This window comes from Struthio camelus, chromosome 1 (genome assembly GCF_040807025.1).
Source record: "Struthio camelus isolate bStrCam1 chromosome 1, bStrCam1.hap1, whole genome shotgun sequence".
NCBI classification, from domain to species: Eukaryota; Metazoa; Chordata; class Aves; order Struthioniformes; family Struthionidae; genus Struthio; species Struthio camelus.
Window position 1 is genome coordinate 206,813,609 of NC_090942.1, and position 16,808 is coordinate 206,830,416.

General features: G+C 41.8%; 1 protein-coding gene across 2 annotated transcripts in view; it reads right to left on the reverse strand.

Moving 5' to 3' along the window:
* AASDHPPT (aminoadipate-semialdehyde dehydrogenase-phosphopantetheinyl transferase) overlaps nt 1–16,808 on the reverse strand; it is a 46,993-nt gene that overhangs the window by 29,477 nt on the left and 708 nt on the right. For both annotated transcript variants that reach the window (XM_068930357.1, XM_068930358.1), the window contains exon 2: nt 15,883–16,108. In XM_068930357.1, the coding sequence (XP_068786458.1) occupies nt 15,883–16,108 (226 nt within the window). The remainder of the gene's footprint in view (nt 1–15,882; nt 16,109–16,808) is intronic.

Consider the following 16,808-nt stretch of genomic DNA (forward strand, 5'->3'; position numbering starts at 1 on the left):
TCTAGCGATACCATCCGCCAGCTCCCTCAGCACTCGTGGATGCATCCCATCGGAGCCCATGGACTTGTGGATGTCAAGTTTGGACAAATGATCTTTAACCTGATCCTCCTCCACCAAGGGAGAGTCTTCCTTTCTCCAGCCTTCCTCTCTTGTCTCCAAGGTCTGGAATTCCTGAGGACTGGCCTTAGCAGTGAAGACTGAAGCAAAGGCAGCATTCAATAACTCTGCCTTCTCTGTATCCTTCGTCACCAGGGCACCCGCCCCACTCAGCTGCGGGCCCACGTTTTCCCTAGTCTTCCTTTTGCTGTTGATGTATTTGAAGAAGCCCTTCTTGTTGTCCTTGACATCCCTTGCCAGATTTAATTCCAACGGGGCCTTAGCCTTCCTTGTCGCATCCCTGCACACTCTGACAATGTCCCTGTATTCCTCCCAAGTGGCCTGTCCCCTTTGCCACATTCTGTAGACTTCCTTCTTCTGCTGGAGTTTTGCCAGGAGTTCCTTGTTCCTCCAGGCAGGTCTCCTGCCTGCTTTGCTGGACTTCTTCCTCAGAGGGATGCACCTGTCTTGAGCCTGGTGGAGGTGACACTTGAATATTAACTTGAATATTAACCAGGTGTCCTTTCACCTCATGATACTCTACTACATTAGCAAAACCACTAAACAAAACTCCTTCTGATGTCATAAGTCACAAGTTTACCTGTCCCAGAATATGAATTCCACAGTCAGATGGCATAAAAATGTCCATTATCCCTTTTACATGTAGAACAGCCCCACTTCCATGTATACACCCTCCCTTTCCCTCCTCTCCTTTCAAAACGCCGTGCAGAAGAAAATGTGAGATGACAGGGAGAAGTACTGCTGTTTTAAACTTAGGAAGCAAGCTATCCTATGTTAAAGGAAAAGTAAGCATGTAAGAACCTGCTTAAAGAAAACTTTTAAAGACATGTGTTTGGCTTGCCACCAGCTGAAAAACTGGCTCACTTGACAGCTGAAAACCAGCATGTTTTGTTTGGCCTTCTACACGGAGAAGAGATAGCAGTCAACTTGTCCTTCAGCATGTTGATCCCCATCCCCAGCATCCTTCCCCGCCCCCAAATACACAGATCAATGCCTGCATAGGTCCAGATCAGCCCCTGCAATACCTGCCTCTTATTGAGCCAACAGTCTGTACAAAGACAGATGAGAGATGAAAATAAAAGTATCATGTGGTAATAGGAGAGCATGGCCCAGCACTGAAAAACTGATGAACTTTCTGGAATTGGTTATCAATAACATAAGGGAAAATACTGTCAACTCAGCGGGGTAATACTCTTGTTGACACTATCTCCAAGAGTTTGCTTTTTTAAATTAATTTTTTTTTTTTACTAGGAAAAAGATCAACATATCTCATAGAATAATAAGAAATTTCAATTGACAGATCTGAAAAATATGCAGAGCAAATTATTTCATTCATGTGCTACAAGATTGGATATTCTACGCAAATGGACAGATGCCTAGAATACACATACCCACTTGATATAAGGCAAGACAAGACTAGACAAATACAATACAAATACTAAATATTTGTTGGTCCTAAATTTTCCTGAAAACCTGCTTTGAGAGCAACAACCTGCCATCTTTAGTAAGGAAATATTAAAATATTTGCCTTGTTAAAACTCAAAGTTTCCTTTAAAAGGAAGTATGTCAGGGGACTCAGCTGAAACTGGGTTTTTTTTCATGTTTCTGAGGAAAGAAGTTAAATATTTATAGAATGTTTTTACTATTTCACAAGTCAGTCTAAAACTTTGAAAGTCTGTCTCCAAAACATTGTCTCTCAACTTTGAAAATAATAAATCAGTGCTCTGAACTGTAATCCTTGCGCAGACAACCTCCAAAGAAAGCCCTTGACAACACAGAATAAAGATAGCTTCTCTGTTTTCAAACTCTTGCAACAAATATAAATTTGTAGAGCTGAAGCCATTGCAAATGGACAGTGTTGCCAAAAATATCCTAAAAAACCAAACTGCTAAAATATACATAATAATTACTTAACCTTGGTCCTCCCCTTATATCCTTCTGCTAGACTTTCTTAATTAGGAAAGCCAAAGCTGACTATCATTAGTACGGGTGAGGGGAAATAATTCCTTAGTGTTGTTACTGGAAAAAAACAAACCAAAAAAAAGGTTTTATTCAATTCTCTGTAGGCTCTCATTTTGCCTTTTTAACTTAATTTCTTGAAAGACCAATTAAGGAATAAATCAGGCTAATTATAAATTCACTATGTGGAAGGAAACCTCACTAATAACCTAAACAAGCATCCTTATAATTTCTCTTTGTTCTACCTCTTATTTTTCCTAAAAACTCCTTTTATAATTTTTTTGCTTTATTATTAATCTCTCATTTTAAACATATCCTTTCCCCTAAGTTCTATATTTTTGCAAGAATTTGCCATTTTAATTCAAGTGCTTGTGTTATCCTTCAAAAAAATCATCATAAAGAGGGACTAAGATAGTATTTTTAGAAGGAAATAATTTCGTCTCAAAGAAAACATGTGATCATACTATTCAGTTTTCCTTTCACAATTGGTGCAAACATACCCTTTATCAAATATTAGTGCTTAATCTTTTATTATAATGTGAAAAGGGTTTTTTTGTTTGTCTTTCAAATATGATATAATTCCAGGTTAAAGTAGTGTTAGAAATGTGAATAAGTAAAATAGAATGATCGAAATTGCAATACAATATGTATTCTTTATGTGCATGTTTAACATGGCTACTTCTTCCAATCCTTGAACAAAGAAATTCCTCCCTGTTTACTCACTGGAAGGCATATGACCGGTATGATTCTTTTGTTCAATAAGGACATTTGTTAGCTGTTTTAATAACATGACTGTAAATCTAAAATTGATCTGTTCTCATATTTATAAATTCTGATTTCCTTGACCAATGAAAAGTAACACTTAACCTAAATCCTCAGTTAATTTCTTCAGCCCAATCGATGCATCTGTCTATCTACAGTTGTAACATTAGTCAGTAATTCTCCACTTATCTCTTTTAGCAAATGATTACATGCCAGCTGCTGCAACAAGATTCACCGAAGTACAATAGTAAAACCTATAACAATTAAAACCTTGCTTAAGGTAAAGTTAAAACACTGTGAGAAAGTTAAAAGTACTCTCAAGAACAATCTGCTTCGACATTTCTTCCTAAGTCAAGAAATCCCTATGGTAAAAATTGAAAAGCATTAATTAAAAAAGAATAACAAGTTCAAAAACTTGAACATAGCTGCTAAATAAAGGACTCATGCCACACAGCTTAACCAGGATGTAGGTGTGCCTAATTCTGAACTTAGGTTATGATTGCCAAAAAAAGAAAAAAAAAAATCAGCATAACGTTTGCAACTGGCTGGAGAGAGCTTTCCTCCACTAGCTAGGCTAAAGTATGGTATTTATCTTCTTCACAAGGGATTTAGATATTCTGATTCATGTAGGACATACTTCATTTAAAAATCTGTATCCTGTCATTGTGTTATGTCACGTGATGAAATAATGACAGAAAAAAAACAGAAAAATGAGTTAAGTTCTGTGTACATTTCCTTTCAATCCAGAGGCATCAGAAAAAAATAGTTTCAAATAATTAGTTTAACCTCATCTAATAGCTTAGTTATTTTAAAAAAGCATTTTGGGAGGTATTTTGGGATCAAATTAAATTTCTGTAAAGTTCCCATACAAAAAAACTACCATTTCCTGTCTTTTAATAAGCTAACCTAACATAAACCTGAAAGATTCATGAGAAAAGCTAATTTCACTGCATATCAGATACCTGAGTCTGGAATTGCACTGAGATTACAGATTTCAGGATCAAAGTAACAAATATGCAACAGGTAAGAAAGGTGGTAAACTGATTATGAAAGATCAGAAATGAACTGTTAATTTATCCATCTTTGTAATTCCATCTAAGCTAAAATACTGTGTAACTGTTAGGAAATTCACTAGTACAGCAGGAAAGCTCTAGCATTTAAGATCTATTTTTTCTAAAATACTCAGCACAATTTTTATTAATATATGATTACTTCTTAAGTCTCTCCAACTGAGGGACATTACAGGGTTTAAGTGTCTCATAAATCAACGTCCTCCATTCTACTTAAAACCAAGGTGACACTTGTTACAAAAGGTCTTGCCCCTAGGTTAAAAAGTTAATATGCACGACAAGCTGGATTAATTTTTTCATACAAGTTAGTACCATTGTGAGAATCCATCTCATTTCTCTTGTCAAGGAGTCAAAATAATTTCACGTGTATTACCTCTCTTGCAAAATAATATCTGCAATTACTTCCATCCATTACCAAATTTATAAAACAGTACGTCTTTTCACAAATGATTTAAGAGTTCATCTCAAACTAGCCATTGACCTCAGTGACTCTTCAAATACACGTAAATTAAAAGCATGATTTAAATCAAAACAGTAGAGAATAATTTATGGAAGAAAATTAAACATTTTATCAGTCTAGAGTAGACAAAGCTATTACAACAATAACCTGATGGATAACTTCAAAAAAAAAAAAAAAAGCAACAATAACATACAATACCTAAAGAAAAATCTTCCTCTTCTGCTGTCACTACATTATTGTTTTAGCTCAGTATCTGAACAGAGGCAAAAAGGCAATAAAACTGTTGCTTATCTGTGGAACTTTTGCAGAGCTGCCTACCTGCACTGTTAAGAATAGCTTCTTATGTGGCCTACTTTCACCTTCTAAGAAGGCTACTTCTTGCAGTAGTTTCATTTTTCAGGTTTTAATAATGCAGCAAGATAACATGGAAAACAGGCTTCCTACTGGACATAAGTAAAACAAAAATAGATAGTACAGATTAAGAAGTGACATAAAATACTTATGTGCACTAGGTCTCCTTGTATCACACAATTTAATAACATTTTATAAAACTTTCAGTTGCATGATACTTTCAACAAAATACATAATGCAAGTATACAAGACTGGTTGAACAATAAAGGAATATAAGAATTAGAATACTGAAGACCACATTCGAGATTCTGTTGGATAGCATCACTGCGTAATAAGGAAGTATTTTGCATTTAAATAAGCATATAATGTTTAAAAAATACTGTAATGTACTTTGTTTATCTTGAACTCTTTGTCCTTGCAGCTACTCTAGAGAAAGAGATTAGAGTGGTTTTAGGCAAACCTCTACTTTTCAGAACTATAATAAACTAAGCAATTGCAGAGCAACAGCACCGCTCAGTGGAACTTTCATAAAAAGCAATACCTATAAAGACAAAGTTGTCATATATTCATAGCACGGCAGTAATAACAGTTCCAGGTAATTCTAGTACGACAAAACTTTCTCAGAAAAAAATTTAATGTGGAAAAAACTGCTAGCAGTTGTTCATAATACAGAAAACATATAGAGACTATAAGTTCAAAAAAAGACTAAGTTCAATTTCTATTCTTAATATTGCTTATTAACTGCATTATTTTTCCATATACAACTATTAAATTTCCATTATTATTGCATCTCTTTTCCAAAAATATTAATTATTGTTTCAAAAAGGAAGCAGTATGGCCTTAAATAAAAACTGTTTGAAGTTTGAAAGATGGTATTTTTCAATCTGCACTGTAACGGTATAGAACTACATGAGAATTCACAAACATTTGCATAAAGGAGTTAAGTAATGTGGAAAAAGAATGCAACAGGTGCTGACATACTTATGACGAACTTATTTCTTACCTACATAACGGCCAGCATTAAAATTCTGTCCTCTCATTAGCAAAAGATTACACAAGCTATTGACAGCTAAATTATGTCAGGATAAACTATGCTAACTGCAGAACTTTAGGAGTTGGAAACAAACCTCAGAAGTTTTGGAATTACATTTTTTGTTGTGCGCTCCTCTGTATACACCAGCAAGCTTGCCACCATGAATGCAGCTTGTGGATGCAATAACCTTTCCTAATAGCCCCATTTTCTGTTAACATATGTTTTAATCTCTGTGAAAAGGAAAGAGGCAGAGGTGGGTAAAGTAGCATTAGAAAGGATGCATGTTCAGGAATCCTAGCAGCCTGTATCTCTCCCTAGCCTGTTTTAGACTGGTCATCTGGATGCATACCTTCACAGTAGTGCTTCACTACAGAAGCCCCAACTTAATTCTATCATTTAGTCTTTGGAATCACTAACATCTCCAGGATAATCACCACTACTTTTCTATGGGAGAAAACACTGAAGTCAGTTTGTAACAGATGTCAAAGCACTATTTTGTCTCACCAGTTCATATTCCCAAATTAAATCCACACCTGTATGGGAAAACGTGGAAGAATGCTGAGGAGATAGGCAATGGAAGCTCGCCAGCCCGTTCCATGGGAAAAGGAGCATCAATAGGGCATGAAGACCCACAGACACATGGCTGAGCCCATGCCAGTGTGGTGCTGCACCTGGGCTTTGAACTGCAACTAGTGATAAGCTCAGTATACTTACTGTGCATGTGTATCATACATAAAAACCTCATATAGTGCCCCCGACCCCCGGTGTTCCTCACCAGGGACCGACACTCAAGCACTGCCAGGGACTCTCCCGCTCCATTATTGCTTCGACTGAGAAATTGCTGGGGAATCCCTGCTCAGACACAGAGGTAGTAAATGCTCAATATCGACCATAGTGTGCCTTGTGTTTGTGTATCTGTCCCTGCTGGGAGTTTACGCAGTGCCCCCACCTTACCATTACAATTGCCGTAGTTGGCAGGATACACAAAGACCACCATGGCTGAGGAGAGCGAATGGGGAGTGCAGGAGCCAAGGAAGGGCTGCTTACCTGCGGCTGCTAAGATGACTTTAGACTGAGCAGCGGAGGCTGGTAGTTGCGTTGCTTGCCTCTCTGGCAGTTTACAAGGACTGGCCAGAGTTGGCACAGGGTATGCTACCCCGAAGGCGGCTGAATCTACTTTATGGGCCATGGCCTTCCGCGCCGCTTCAGAAGGTGCTCAGAAGCTAGCCAGACAATTAGGGTGGGTACTGCTGACGGGTGTTCGAACCTTAGATAATCAGGTATCATCTCTGCAGCAACAAGTGAAAGATCTGGAGAAGGAGACTGGAGATTTGCATGATGCGAAGGCGGTAGCACAGGAGTTGATTACAACCCAAACTGAAGAGAGTCAGGAATTAGACTACAGCGTAGAGCAATTAGCTTTATGAGTAGCTAACAAACACTGTGCACGCTATGTGAAAGCCCCAGCTACAGTTGCCCAGGTGAGAGCAATAAAAACTAGACCCTCCTGGGACCCCAAAGAGTGGGATGGTAATATTTGGAGTACTTATCTGAATCAGAGCTTGAATTTGGATTAGAAGGAGAACCAGCTACTCCCTAGGTCCGACTTCTTGCGCAACTGAAGGGGGAGAGGCAAGTGGATGGGAAAACAGTGGAGCAATCTAGGACATATACTCCAAAGGAACTGTGTGAATTTTTAACTACTTTACAGCAGCAGCCCGGGGAGTCTTTGTTAGCCTAGTTAGTGAGAGCATGGGATGCAGGTGCTGGATCACTTATTCTCTTAAGAGAAGAGCTGAATTTAATGAGCCCCTTAGCAACTGATCTCAAGTACAGTATTATCTTACCCAATTAACCTCCACACAGGATGGGGCAGGAAATGCTATTGAAGCTCCAACATTACATCAATGGTTATGTGCTGTTGTGGTAGGTGGTTACCTGTCCACAGGTGAATTAGCCACTACAGTGGTGTACTTTTGAGGAAGGGATCAATGGCAGCTAGGGGTAGCAATTGGGTTAGCAGATGGAAATGGACCAGATGGTGTGGAAACAGTGCGGCAGACCTCCCATGCAACTCAATCCTCTGCTGTACGGGGCTTAGAGCAACTCATGTATACCTATGGTACACCAAAAGAAATATAGAGTGACCAAGGTACCCACTTTGCAGGCCATTTAGGACAAGAATGGACAAAGGACTTGGGCATCACCTGGGTCTTGCATATACTGTAACACCCTCCAGCTACTGCATTAATAGAGAGAATGAATGGCCTCCTAAAAGAACAAATCTGGAAACTTACCACCACGCAGACATTAAGGGAGCAGATGAGCATGCTCCCACAAGTGCTGCTTATGCTTAACAACAGGCATGTTGGAATGCTTACTCGCTATGATCGAGTACAAGTCAAACCAACTCTAGCAAATCCTGCTCGAACATCCGTAAAGGAAGGGGGGATTACCCCCCGCATACTTGCCTCCAGTGAGGTACAATTTTATACACCTGAGCAACTTATGATTACTGAACAAAGAGTTGTAAGCTTACATTTAAGACTCGACTACCCTTCACAGTATGTATGGCAGTTTACACCTTTAATACCTCTTCAAACAGCCCCACTCTTATTAACCTCTTCTCAAGATTTATCTTTCCATATCCATGCCAGTGAATGTCTCACAGGGAGCACCAATACTGTGAGAAATTCCGATCCACAGTGCTGCAGTGCCCCAAGTTCAGCAAACACCTTCAATACACTCTTTACCCAGTGCATGGATACTAACTCCTCAAAAGGAAAAATGGCCTGGCACTGTTTCAGCAGATGGTCCAGAAGCCACCGCTCTAGTTCTTCCTGATGGTGATACCATGCCTTTCTATCTTCCCATCAACAGGCTATCAAGCCAGCATCTGTAAATTGCTGTTGGAATGCTGCCTCTTGCTAATCGCAACAAATGCCATTGATCTACAAGTCCATCCAGCTTCCCACATGTATACATGGATTTGGCTCGCACAAAGATCAGCTAACCTCTCTGCTTTCTGTATTGCAGCAGGATGATCAGTGGATAATGTCTTAACTACGTGTTACACAGGTGTACCAACTCGACTCATGGTATTGCAGAGTTATGCTTTTCTAAAAAATTTTGATATTTCTGTTATTCCCATGAATTTATACGATTTGGGTATTGTTTCCCAAAAGCTGACACCTCGGACTTACTCTTTTCGTACAGCGAACGTATCTAAACTAGACATTTGCTTTTACTTTGTAAATATTACCTCTATTCTGTGAAATGTAACCAATACACAGTTAACTTGTAATGACACCATGAATATTATCTATGCATTTGCTCACCTGATACTACTATTAGGATGGCTCCTTCTGTGTGGCACTACAGTATATACACGTGTGCCAGCCAACACCACAGGTGGCCCAAGCACCACAGGTCATGCTACTTTAAGCATCCTTCCCTTTATGATGGAGCGGCGAAGGACCCCACAGCATATCCTTGTAGCCCCCATATAAATTTATTTTCTCATGCAGAAGCCTTAGGCCTATCGTTAAGCCTAGCCTGTGATCCCGGGGGTGGTGGCACATAATTACTAACAGTTAGAGAATGTTGCTTGTGCTTTACTGCAAGGCTTAAATTGGACATTTAGCATCATTGCCTCTTTAAATAAAGACCTGGGAGCAGTACAGCAAGGAACATTGCTAAACTAAACTAAAACATTGCTAAACATTGCTAAAGTCATGGAAAGACTGCCAAGGCTTGTCCACGCGTCGGACTACTACCCTCTGCTGATCTTCCATGTGGGTGCTAATGACACGAAAGGCAAATTGGAAACCATCAAACAGGACTTCAGAACTCTGGGAATGGTGGTGAAGGGTCTGGGAGCCCAGGTCATTTTCTCCTCAATCTTGCCTGTGAGGGGAAAGGACAGGAGGAGGAGTAGACGAGTTTTCCAAGTTAACAGCTGGCTGCGCCACTGGTGTTGGCAGCAGGGCTTTGGTTTCTATGACCATGGGACCCTGTTTGAAGATCAACAGCTCATGGGGAGCGATGGGATCCACCTTATCAAGCAGGGCAAAGAGGGGCCAATCTTTGCCAACAGATTGGCCAGCCTGGTAAGGAGGGCTTTAAACTAGGCAAGATGGGGGAAGGGGAGTGGTATAGTGGCAGGGGGAGTCAGTAAAACACTGCTCAAGTCAGGATGCCTCCAGCAGGTGCATACAGCCAGGGGAGACAGCATGGAACATGGCAATGGAGGATCCTCTTGCACCTCTTCTGGGAAGCCTGCGTGCTTGACTGGCTCTCTGAAATGCCTGTATACCAATGCACACAGCATGGGGAATAAACAGGAAGAGTTAGAGACCTGTGTGCGGTTGCAGGGCCATGATCTCATTGCGGTTACAGAGACGTGGTGGGATAGTTCACATGACTGGAATGCTGTCATGGATGGCTATGTGCTTTTTAGGAAAGACAGGCCAGGAAGGCGAGGTGGTGGAGTTGCCCTTTATGTGAGGGAGCAACTAGAATGTGTGGAGCTCTGCCTCGGGGTGGATGAAGAGCAAGTGGAGAGCCTATGGGTAAGGATTAAAGGGCAGGGTAACATGGGTGACACTGTTGTGGGGTTTTACTACAGGCCACCTGATCAGGAAGAGGAAGTCAATGAGGCCTTCTACAGACAGCTGGAAGTAGCCTCACGATCACATGGGAGACTTCCACCACCCTGACATCTGTTGGCAAGACAGCACAGCTAGGCACAGTCAAAGAGGTTCCTGCAAAGCACTGATGATAAATTCTTGACCCAGGTGGTGGACACACCAAGGAGGAGAGGTGCAATGCTAGACCTTGTACTGACAAACAAAGAAGGTCTAGTTGGAGATGTGAAGGTTGGGGGCAGCCTTGGCTGCAGTGACCATGAGATGGTGGAGTTCAGGATCCTCCGAGGAGGGAGCAGGGCAATGAGTAGGATCGCAACGCTGGACTTCAGGAGAGCTAACTTCGGCCTCTTGAGGGACCTACTTAGGGGAATCTCCTGGGGCAGGGTCCTAGAAGGAAGAGGGGTCCAAGAAAGCTGGTTCATATTCAAGCATCACCTTCTCCAGGCTCAAGATCAGTGCATCCCTCTGAGTAAGCAGTCCAGCAAAGCGGGCAGGAGACCTGCATGGAGGAGCAAGGAACTCCTGGCAAAACTCCAGCAGAAAAAGGAAGTGTACAGAATGTGGCAAAGGGGACAGGCCACTTGGGAGGAATACAGGGACGTTGTCAGAGTGTGCAGGGATGCGACAAGGAAGACTAAGGCCCCGTTGGAATTAAATCTGGCAAGGGATGTCAAGGACAACAAGAAGGGCTCCTTCAAATACATCAACAGCAAAAGGAAGACTAGGGGAAACGTGGGCCCGCTGCTGAATGGGGCGGGTGCCCCGGTAACAAATGATATAGAGAAGGCAGAGTTATTGAATGCTGCCTTTGCTTCAGTCTTCACTGCTAAGGCCAGTCCTCAGGAATCCCAGACCCTGGGGACAAGAGAGGAAGGCTGGGGAAAGGAAGACTCTCCCTTGGTGGAGGAGGATCAGGTTAGAGATCATTTGTCCAAACTTGACATCCACAAGTCCATGGGCTCCGACGGGATGCACCTGCGAATGCTGAGAGAGCTGGTGGATGGTATCGCTAGACCACTCTCCATCATCTCTGAAAGGTCCTGGAGATCAGGAGAGGTGCCTGAGCACTGGAAGAAAGCCAGTGTCACGCCAGTCTTCCAAAAGGGCGAGAAGAAGGAGCCACGGAGGGACCCAGGAGGCCTGTCAGCCTCACCTCCATCCCTGGAAAGCTGATGGAGCAGCTCCTCCTGGAGGTCCTCTCTAAGCATGTGGAGGACAAGAAGGTGATCAGGAGTAGTCAGCACGGATTCACCAAAGGGAAATCATGCTTGACCAACCTGGATAGCCTTCTCTGATGGAGTGAGTGGCTGGGTAGATGAGGGGAGATCAGTGGATGTTGTCCGTCTGGACTTGAGCAAGGCTTTGGACGCTCTCTCCCACCACATCCTCCTAGGTAAACTCAGGAAGTGTGGGTTGGATGAGTGGACGGTGAGGTGGCTTGAGAACTGGCTGGATGGTCGAGCTCAGAGGGTTGTGGTCAGTGGTGCAGAGTCTAGCTGGAGGCCTTTATCTAGCAGTGTCCCCCAGGGGTCAGTCCTGGGTCCAGTCTCGTTCATCAGTGACCTGGAGGAAGGGACAGAGTGCACTCTCAGCAAGTCTGCTGATGATACAAAACTGGGAGGAGTGGCTGACACACCACAAGGCTGTGCTGCCCTTCAGAGGGACCTGGACAGGCTGGAGAGCTGGGCGGAGAGGAACCTCCTGAAGTTCAACAAAGGCAAGTGCAAGGTCCTGCACCTAGGCAGGAATAATCCCATGCACCAGGACAGGCTGGGGGCTGAGCTGCTGGAAAGTAGCTCTGCCGAGAAGGACCTGGGAGTGCTGGTGGACAACAAGTTAAACATGAGCCAGCAGTGTGCCCTTGAGGCCAATGGTCTCCTGGGCTGCATTAGGCAGAGTTTTGCCAGCAGGTGGAGGGAGGTGATCCTGCCCCTCTCCTCAGCCCTGGGGAGGCCTCACCTGGAGGACTGTGTCCAGTGCTGGGCTCCCCAGTACAAGAGAGACATGGCACTCCTGGAGAGAGTCCAGTGGAGGGCTACCAAGATGATTAGGGAACTGGAGCACCTCTCCTCTGAAGAAAGTCTGAGAGAGCTGGGCCTGTTCAGCCTGGAGAAGAGAAGACTAAGAGGCGATCTGATCAACGTGTACAAGTATCTGAAGGGGGAGTGTCAAGAGGATGAGGCCAATCTCTTCTCCGTGGTGCTCAGCAACAGGACAAGAGGCAATGGGCAGAAACTGAACCACAGGAAGTTCCACCTAAACCTGAGAAAAAACTTCTTCACTGTGAGGGTGACTGAGCATTGGAACAGGTTGCCCAGAGAGGCTGTGGAGTCTCCTTCGCTGGAGATATTCAAAACTCGCCTGGACGTGATCCTGGGCAATATGCTCTAGGTGACCCTGCTTGAGCAGGGAGGTTGGACTAGATGATCTCCAGAGGTCCCTTCCAACCTAAACCATTCTGTGATTCTGTAAACTGTCTAGTAATCAACTATCTCCTACTGTGACATAAGCACAGATGTCCTGACTTCAATGGGATGTGCTGTTTTAACATCACTGATTAATCAGCATCTATTGACAAGGATATCAGCCTTACAAGACGTTATCCAACATATCGGGAGAACAACAGAGATGCCAGGCTGGCTAGTTGGCTTGTCTCCCTAACAGGATGGCTGGGTCACCTTATACAAGGAGAACTCTTGTTTATCTTTTGCTTTGTAAACTTCCTTGCTCTCATACTCCACGCCCTACTGAATATTGGGACAGCCTGTAACTCGCTTTCCATCATGGGGGTGGAGTGTATGGGAAAACGCAGAAGAACGTAGAGGAGGTAGGCGATGGAAGCTTGCCAGCCCGTTCCATGGGAAAAGGAGCATCAACAGGGCATGATGACCCACAGACACGTGGCTGAGCCCATGCCAGTGTGGTGCTGCACCTTGGCTTTCAGTCAGAATTAGCGATAAGCTCAGTATGCTTACTGCACATGTGTATTGTACATAAAAACCTCACATAGTGCCCCCCCCCCCGGAGTTCCTCACCAAGGACAGATGCTTAGCAGTGCCAGGGACTCTCCCACTCTGTTACTGCCTCGACTGGGAAATCGCTGGGCAATGCCTACTCATACACAGAGGTAGTAAACGCTCAGTATCGACCCTGGTGTGCCTTGTGTTTGTGTATCTTATCGGTCCCTGCCAGGACTCCAGGTGGTGCCCCTGCCTTACCCTTACAACACAGCGGGTGAATGTAACTGTTCACAGAGTGATCTGGCGTCATTTCCTCTATGGTTAGAGTTCATGACTTCTGCCATCAACAATTTCCTAGAATTTCCTAGAAGCCTCCCTTGCTAGTCAGGAATTTAGTAGTTGAATGGTTCATCTCTGCTTTCATAAGCTAAAAAATGAGTTCAGTTTCATCACCTTTTCTACAGTTGAGATGAAACGTTCCCTGATGTCAATATCTCCTTGGAACAGTTTCATATTGTTATTCGGAAACCCTAGGGCACCTAACCAGATAGTGATGCGACTGAAGCAGACCGGCAACCAAAAACATCATTAAGAAGAATATAAGATAATTTTTCCTAAATTTAGCCTGCTAAAGCAGACATAACAAAAGAATAAGTAACAAGTAAGAGTCAGTACTGTCTAACTTTGGTTCCACACCTCTTACAACAGCAGGAATTAGACACTGAAGGAAGAATACACTCAGTTACAAGGTAAAAGAACCTCCAGCTGTCCTGAAACTGCCTGCAGAATAAGCAACAGATCAGTGTATATTGGGTTATCCACTATTTCAATGTTTTAATGTGAGGGTAATGAGAAAGGAACAAGGAAGAAATCAGGATAAAATATAAAAGAAAGGAAGTGGTGGTGATGAGTTATTATTTTTTTAAAGCCAGGTAATACTGCAGTTAACATAAAATGTTTTTTTCTATTAAGTGAAGAAGAGCTAAGAAAATATTCCCTTACAAACTGAACACAATGTGGGAAATGGGGAAATATTTGAAATACATGTTTCTAAACATAAATGTAAAATTAAACTTCTACTCTTCACAATTATTTGCTGCTCTCAGAAGGAAACTGTTTAATGAGTTTCATAAGAGTAGGCAACTGGACTTCAGCACTGTGTGTTTTTAAAAAGCCAGTTAATATTTGCAGCTGCATAAAAGCCAGCAAAGGATGTAAGATATCCCTACCTCCATATAGCCTACTCATGAACATGTATAAATGACCCAATTTTCCAGTTCCCAAGGAATAAAAGTTTAAACAAGAAAATCCAAACAAGAATGTTTTTTCTTTCCACATCTAACTGCCTTCTGAAACAGGACAGCTTTTTAAAATGTTGCAGAGCCTTTCTACTAGAGGGAGTACACCACATGCTGACCACCATTTTACAGTTACGTTCTACAGAAGATGGAAGCGAGTCACAAAGAACTTAGCTCTGGATTGTAGTAAAGTTTCTGTGCATCATAGCTAAATATGCCAATTCAAAAATGTAACACTGTAATAACCGTTAAAAAAAGCGAATAACAAGCCTGGAAAGAAAGTCATCCAGCTAGGGATTCCTTTTGAATCTTTACCTTATTACACAAAAACATTTTGTTACACAAAACACTGGACAAACTGAAGATTGTGAAGAGATTTTCTGAAAACATATCTGTTACTGTCCTGTCTGCTTGAAAATTTGATGAAGATTCTCAAAAACTGTTTGTAAAAATTCCAGTCAACTGTAAATCTCAGTATTTTTCTCCTTTAATTCAGTCATGCACCAATGAATATTTGTGAACAAAAATGATCTTCATAAAACTGCATTTAGAATACTTTTTGCTACCATTCAAATCTACTGTTTGGACTTGCAGTTCACTAATGTAATCAGGTTAGCTTTAATTTCATACAAATAAATAAGCCAAGAGCTAATGCCTGTGAAGTTTAGTCTTTTACCAACGGGCACCTCTAACAATTTTCAGCTCTTGGGGATCTCCTCTCACTGAAGACTACTGCACAAGCATAATATATTTCCGATTCTAGTTCTCTGCGGTGCTGGGCCTGGTGCTGACACATACAGTGCCCATATTTATGGGATGAGGAAAAAAGACACAGTCAGAGGCTATAAAGTTCTCATAGGGATCAATGCCACCGTCTCTAGTTGGAAAGCTGTCCCTACTTTTACCTATCTTTACAGGTAAGCAAACATATGATTAAAATATCTGTAGATGCCAACCTTGCCAATTTCACATAAGGATTCATGACCTTACTTTTTCATGGTTCTGCTTTTCTAAATTGCAAATGTATCTATAGCTGACATTACAGAAACCCCCAAACATACACTGAAAAGTCTGTATAGCAATAAAAGCAAATATAGAATACATTCATATGATCTATTCCAGTAGCACTAAATTCCTAGGACACAGATTGGCTCTTAAGGAAACTTTAAAATGTTCTACACTTAAACATTACAGAATTTGCTTTGTTAATAGTAATGCATTACCTGGTAAACTAGTCTTCATAATATCAATGCCAACTTGAAGCTCAGGCTCAGCTGCAAGAACTGCATAATCCCCTTGATGAGAGATGTTGAAGTTGTAACTTGAACAGGTACTAGATATGTCATTTGCCAGGAAAGGTTTTCCCTTTGATGTCCTTTGCAAGCGTATTTCATTCCATGGTATATGCAGCTTTTCTGCTATTAGTTTCCTTATCAGCAGACGACCAGCCTATGGAGTAAAAGTGATTCATGCAGAACCATTATGCTATGGACAAAGAAGCATTTGTACTTGCTAGAAAACCACCTGCCTAAAAAATGTTTGTTGCAATTACTGCCAAGATAAAATGGGACTATATTTTAGTAAATGATTTAGATTTCTGCCTTTTATAGAGGCCATTGTCAAGCAAAATTAACTAAAACCCAAAACAGTTTACCAGACCTGAATACATTTGTAATCACTATTGGCAACAGACGCAGCACAGCACAAGACCCAATGAAAAAAAAAACAATCTCTGCTTAGAAGAGCCATAAAAAATAGGTCCCATCCCCATCTTATTTTTTCACCTAGGATACTTTATTGCACGGTAGTCCCACACCAAATAATTTTTACGCTACACTAAACAGTAAAATTCTCTTAACTCAGTTAAACACTAAATGAAATACTGAAGAATAGCTAAAAATGATGAACAATTAACAGAGTAACTAGTAGAAACCTATATTATTACCACACTGTTATGCAAGATTTAAAACCTAAATTAATGATGCAGAAGGTTGTGGATGAATCAGCTTTATTCTCTCACCCATTTTATTATTCTGGCATAATCTAGAATATGCTGTGTTTGCATCCTAATTTTACACCATAAAACTGAGAAGTCCTTCAGAAGGACTACCGATAGCAGATTACAAACACCCCTTCTCCCCCTGAGTTA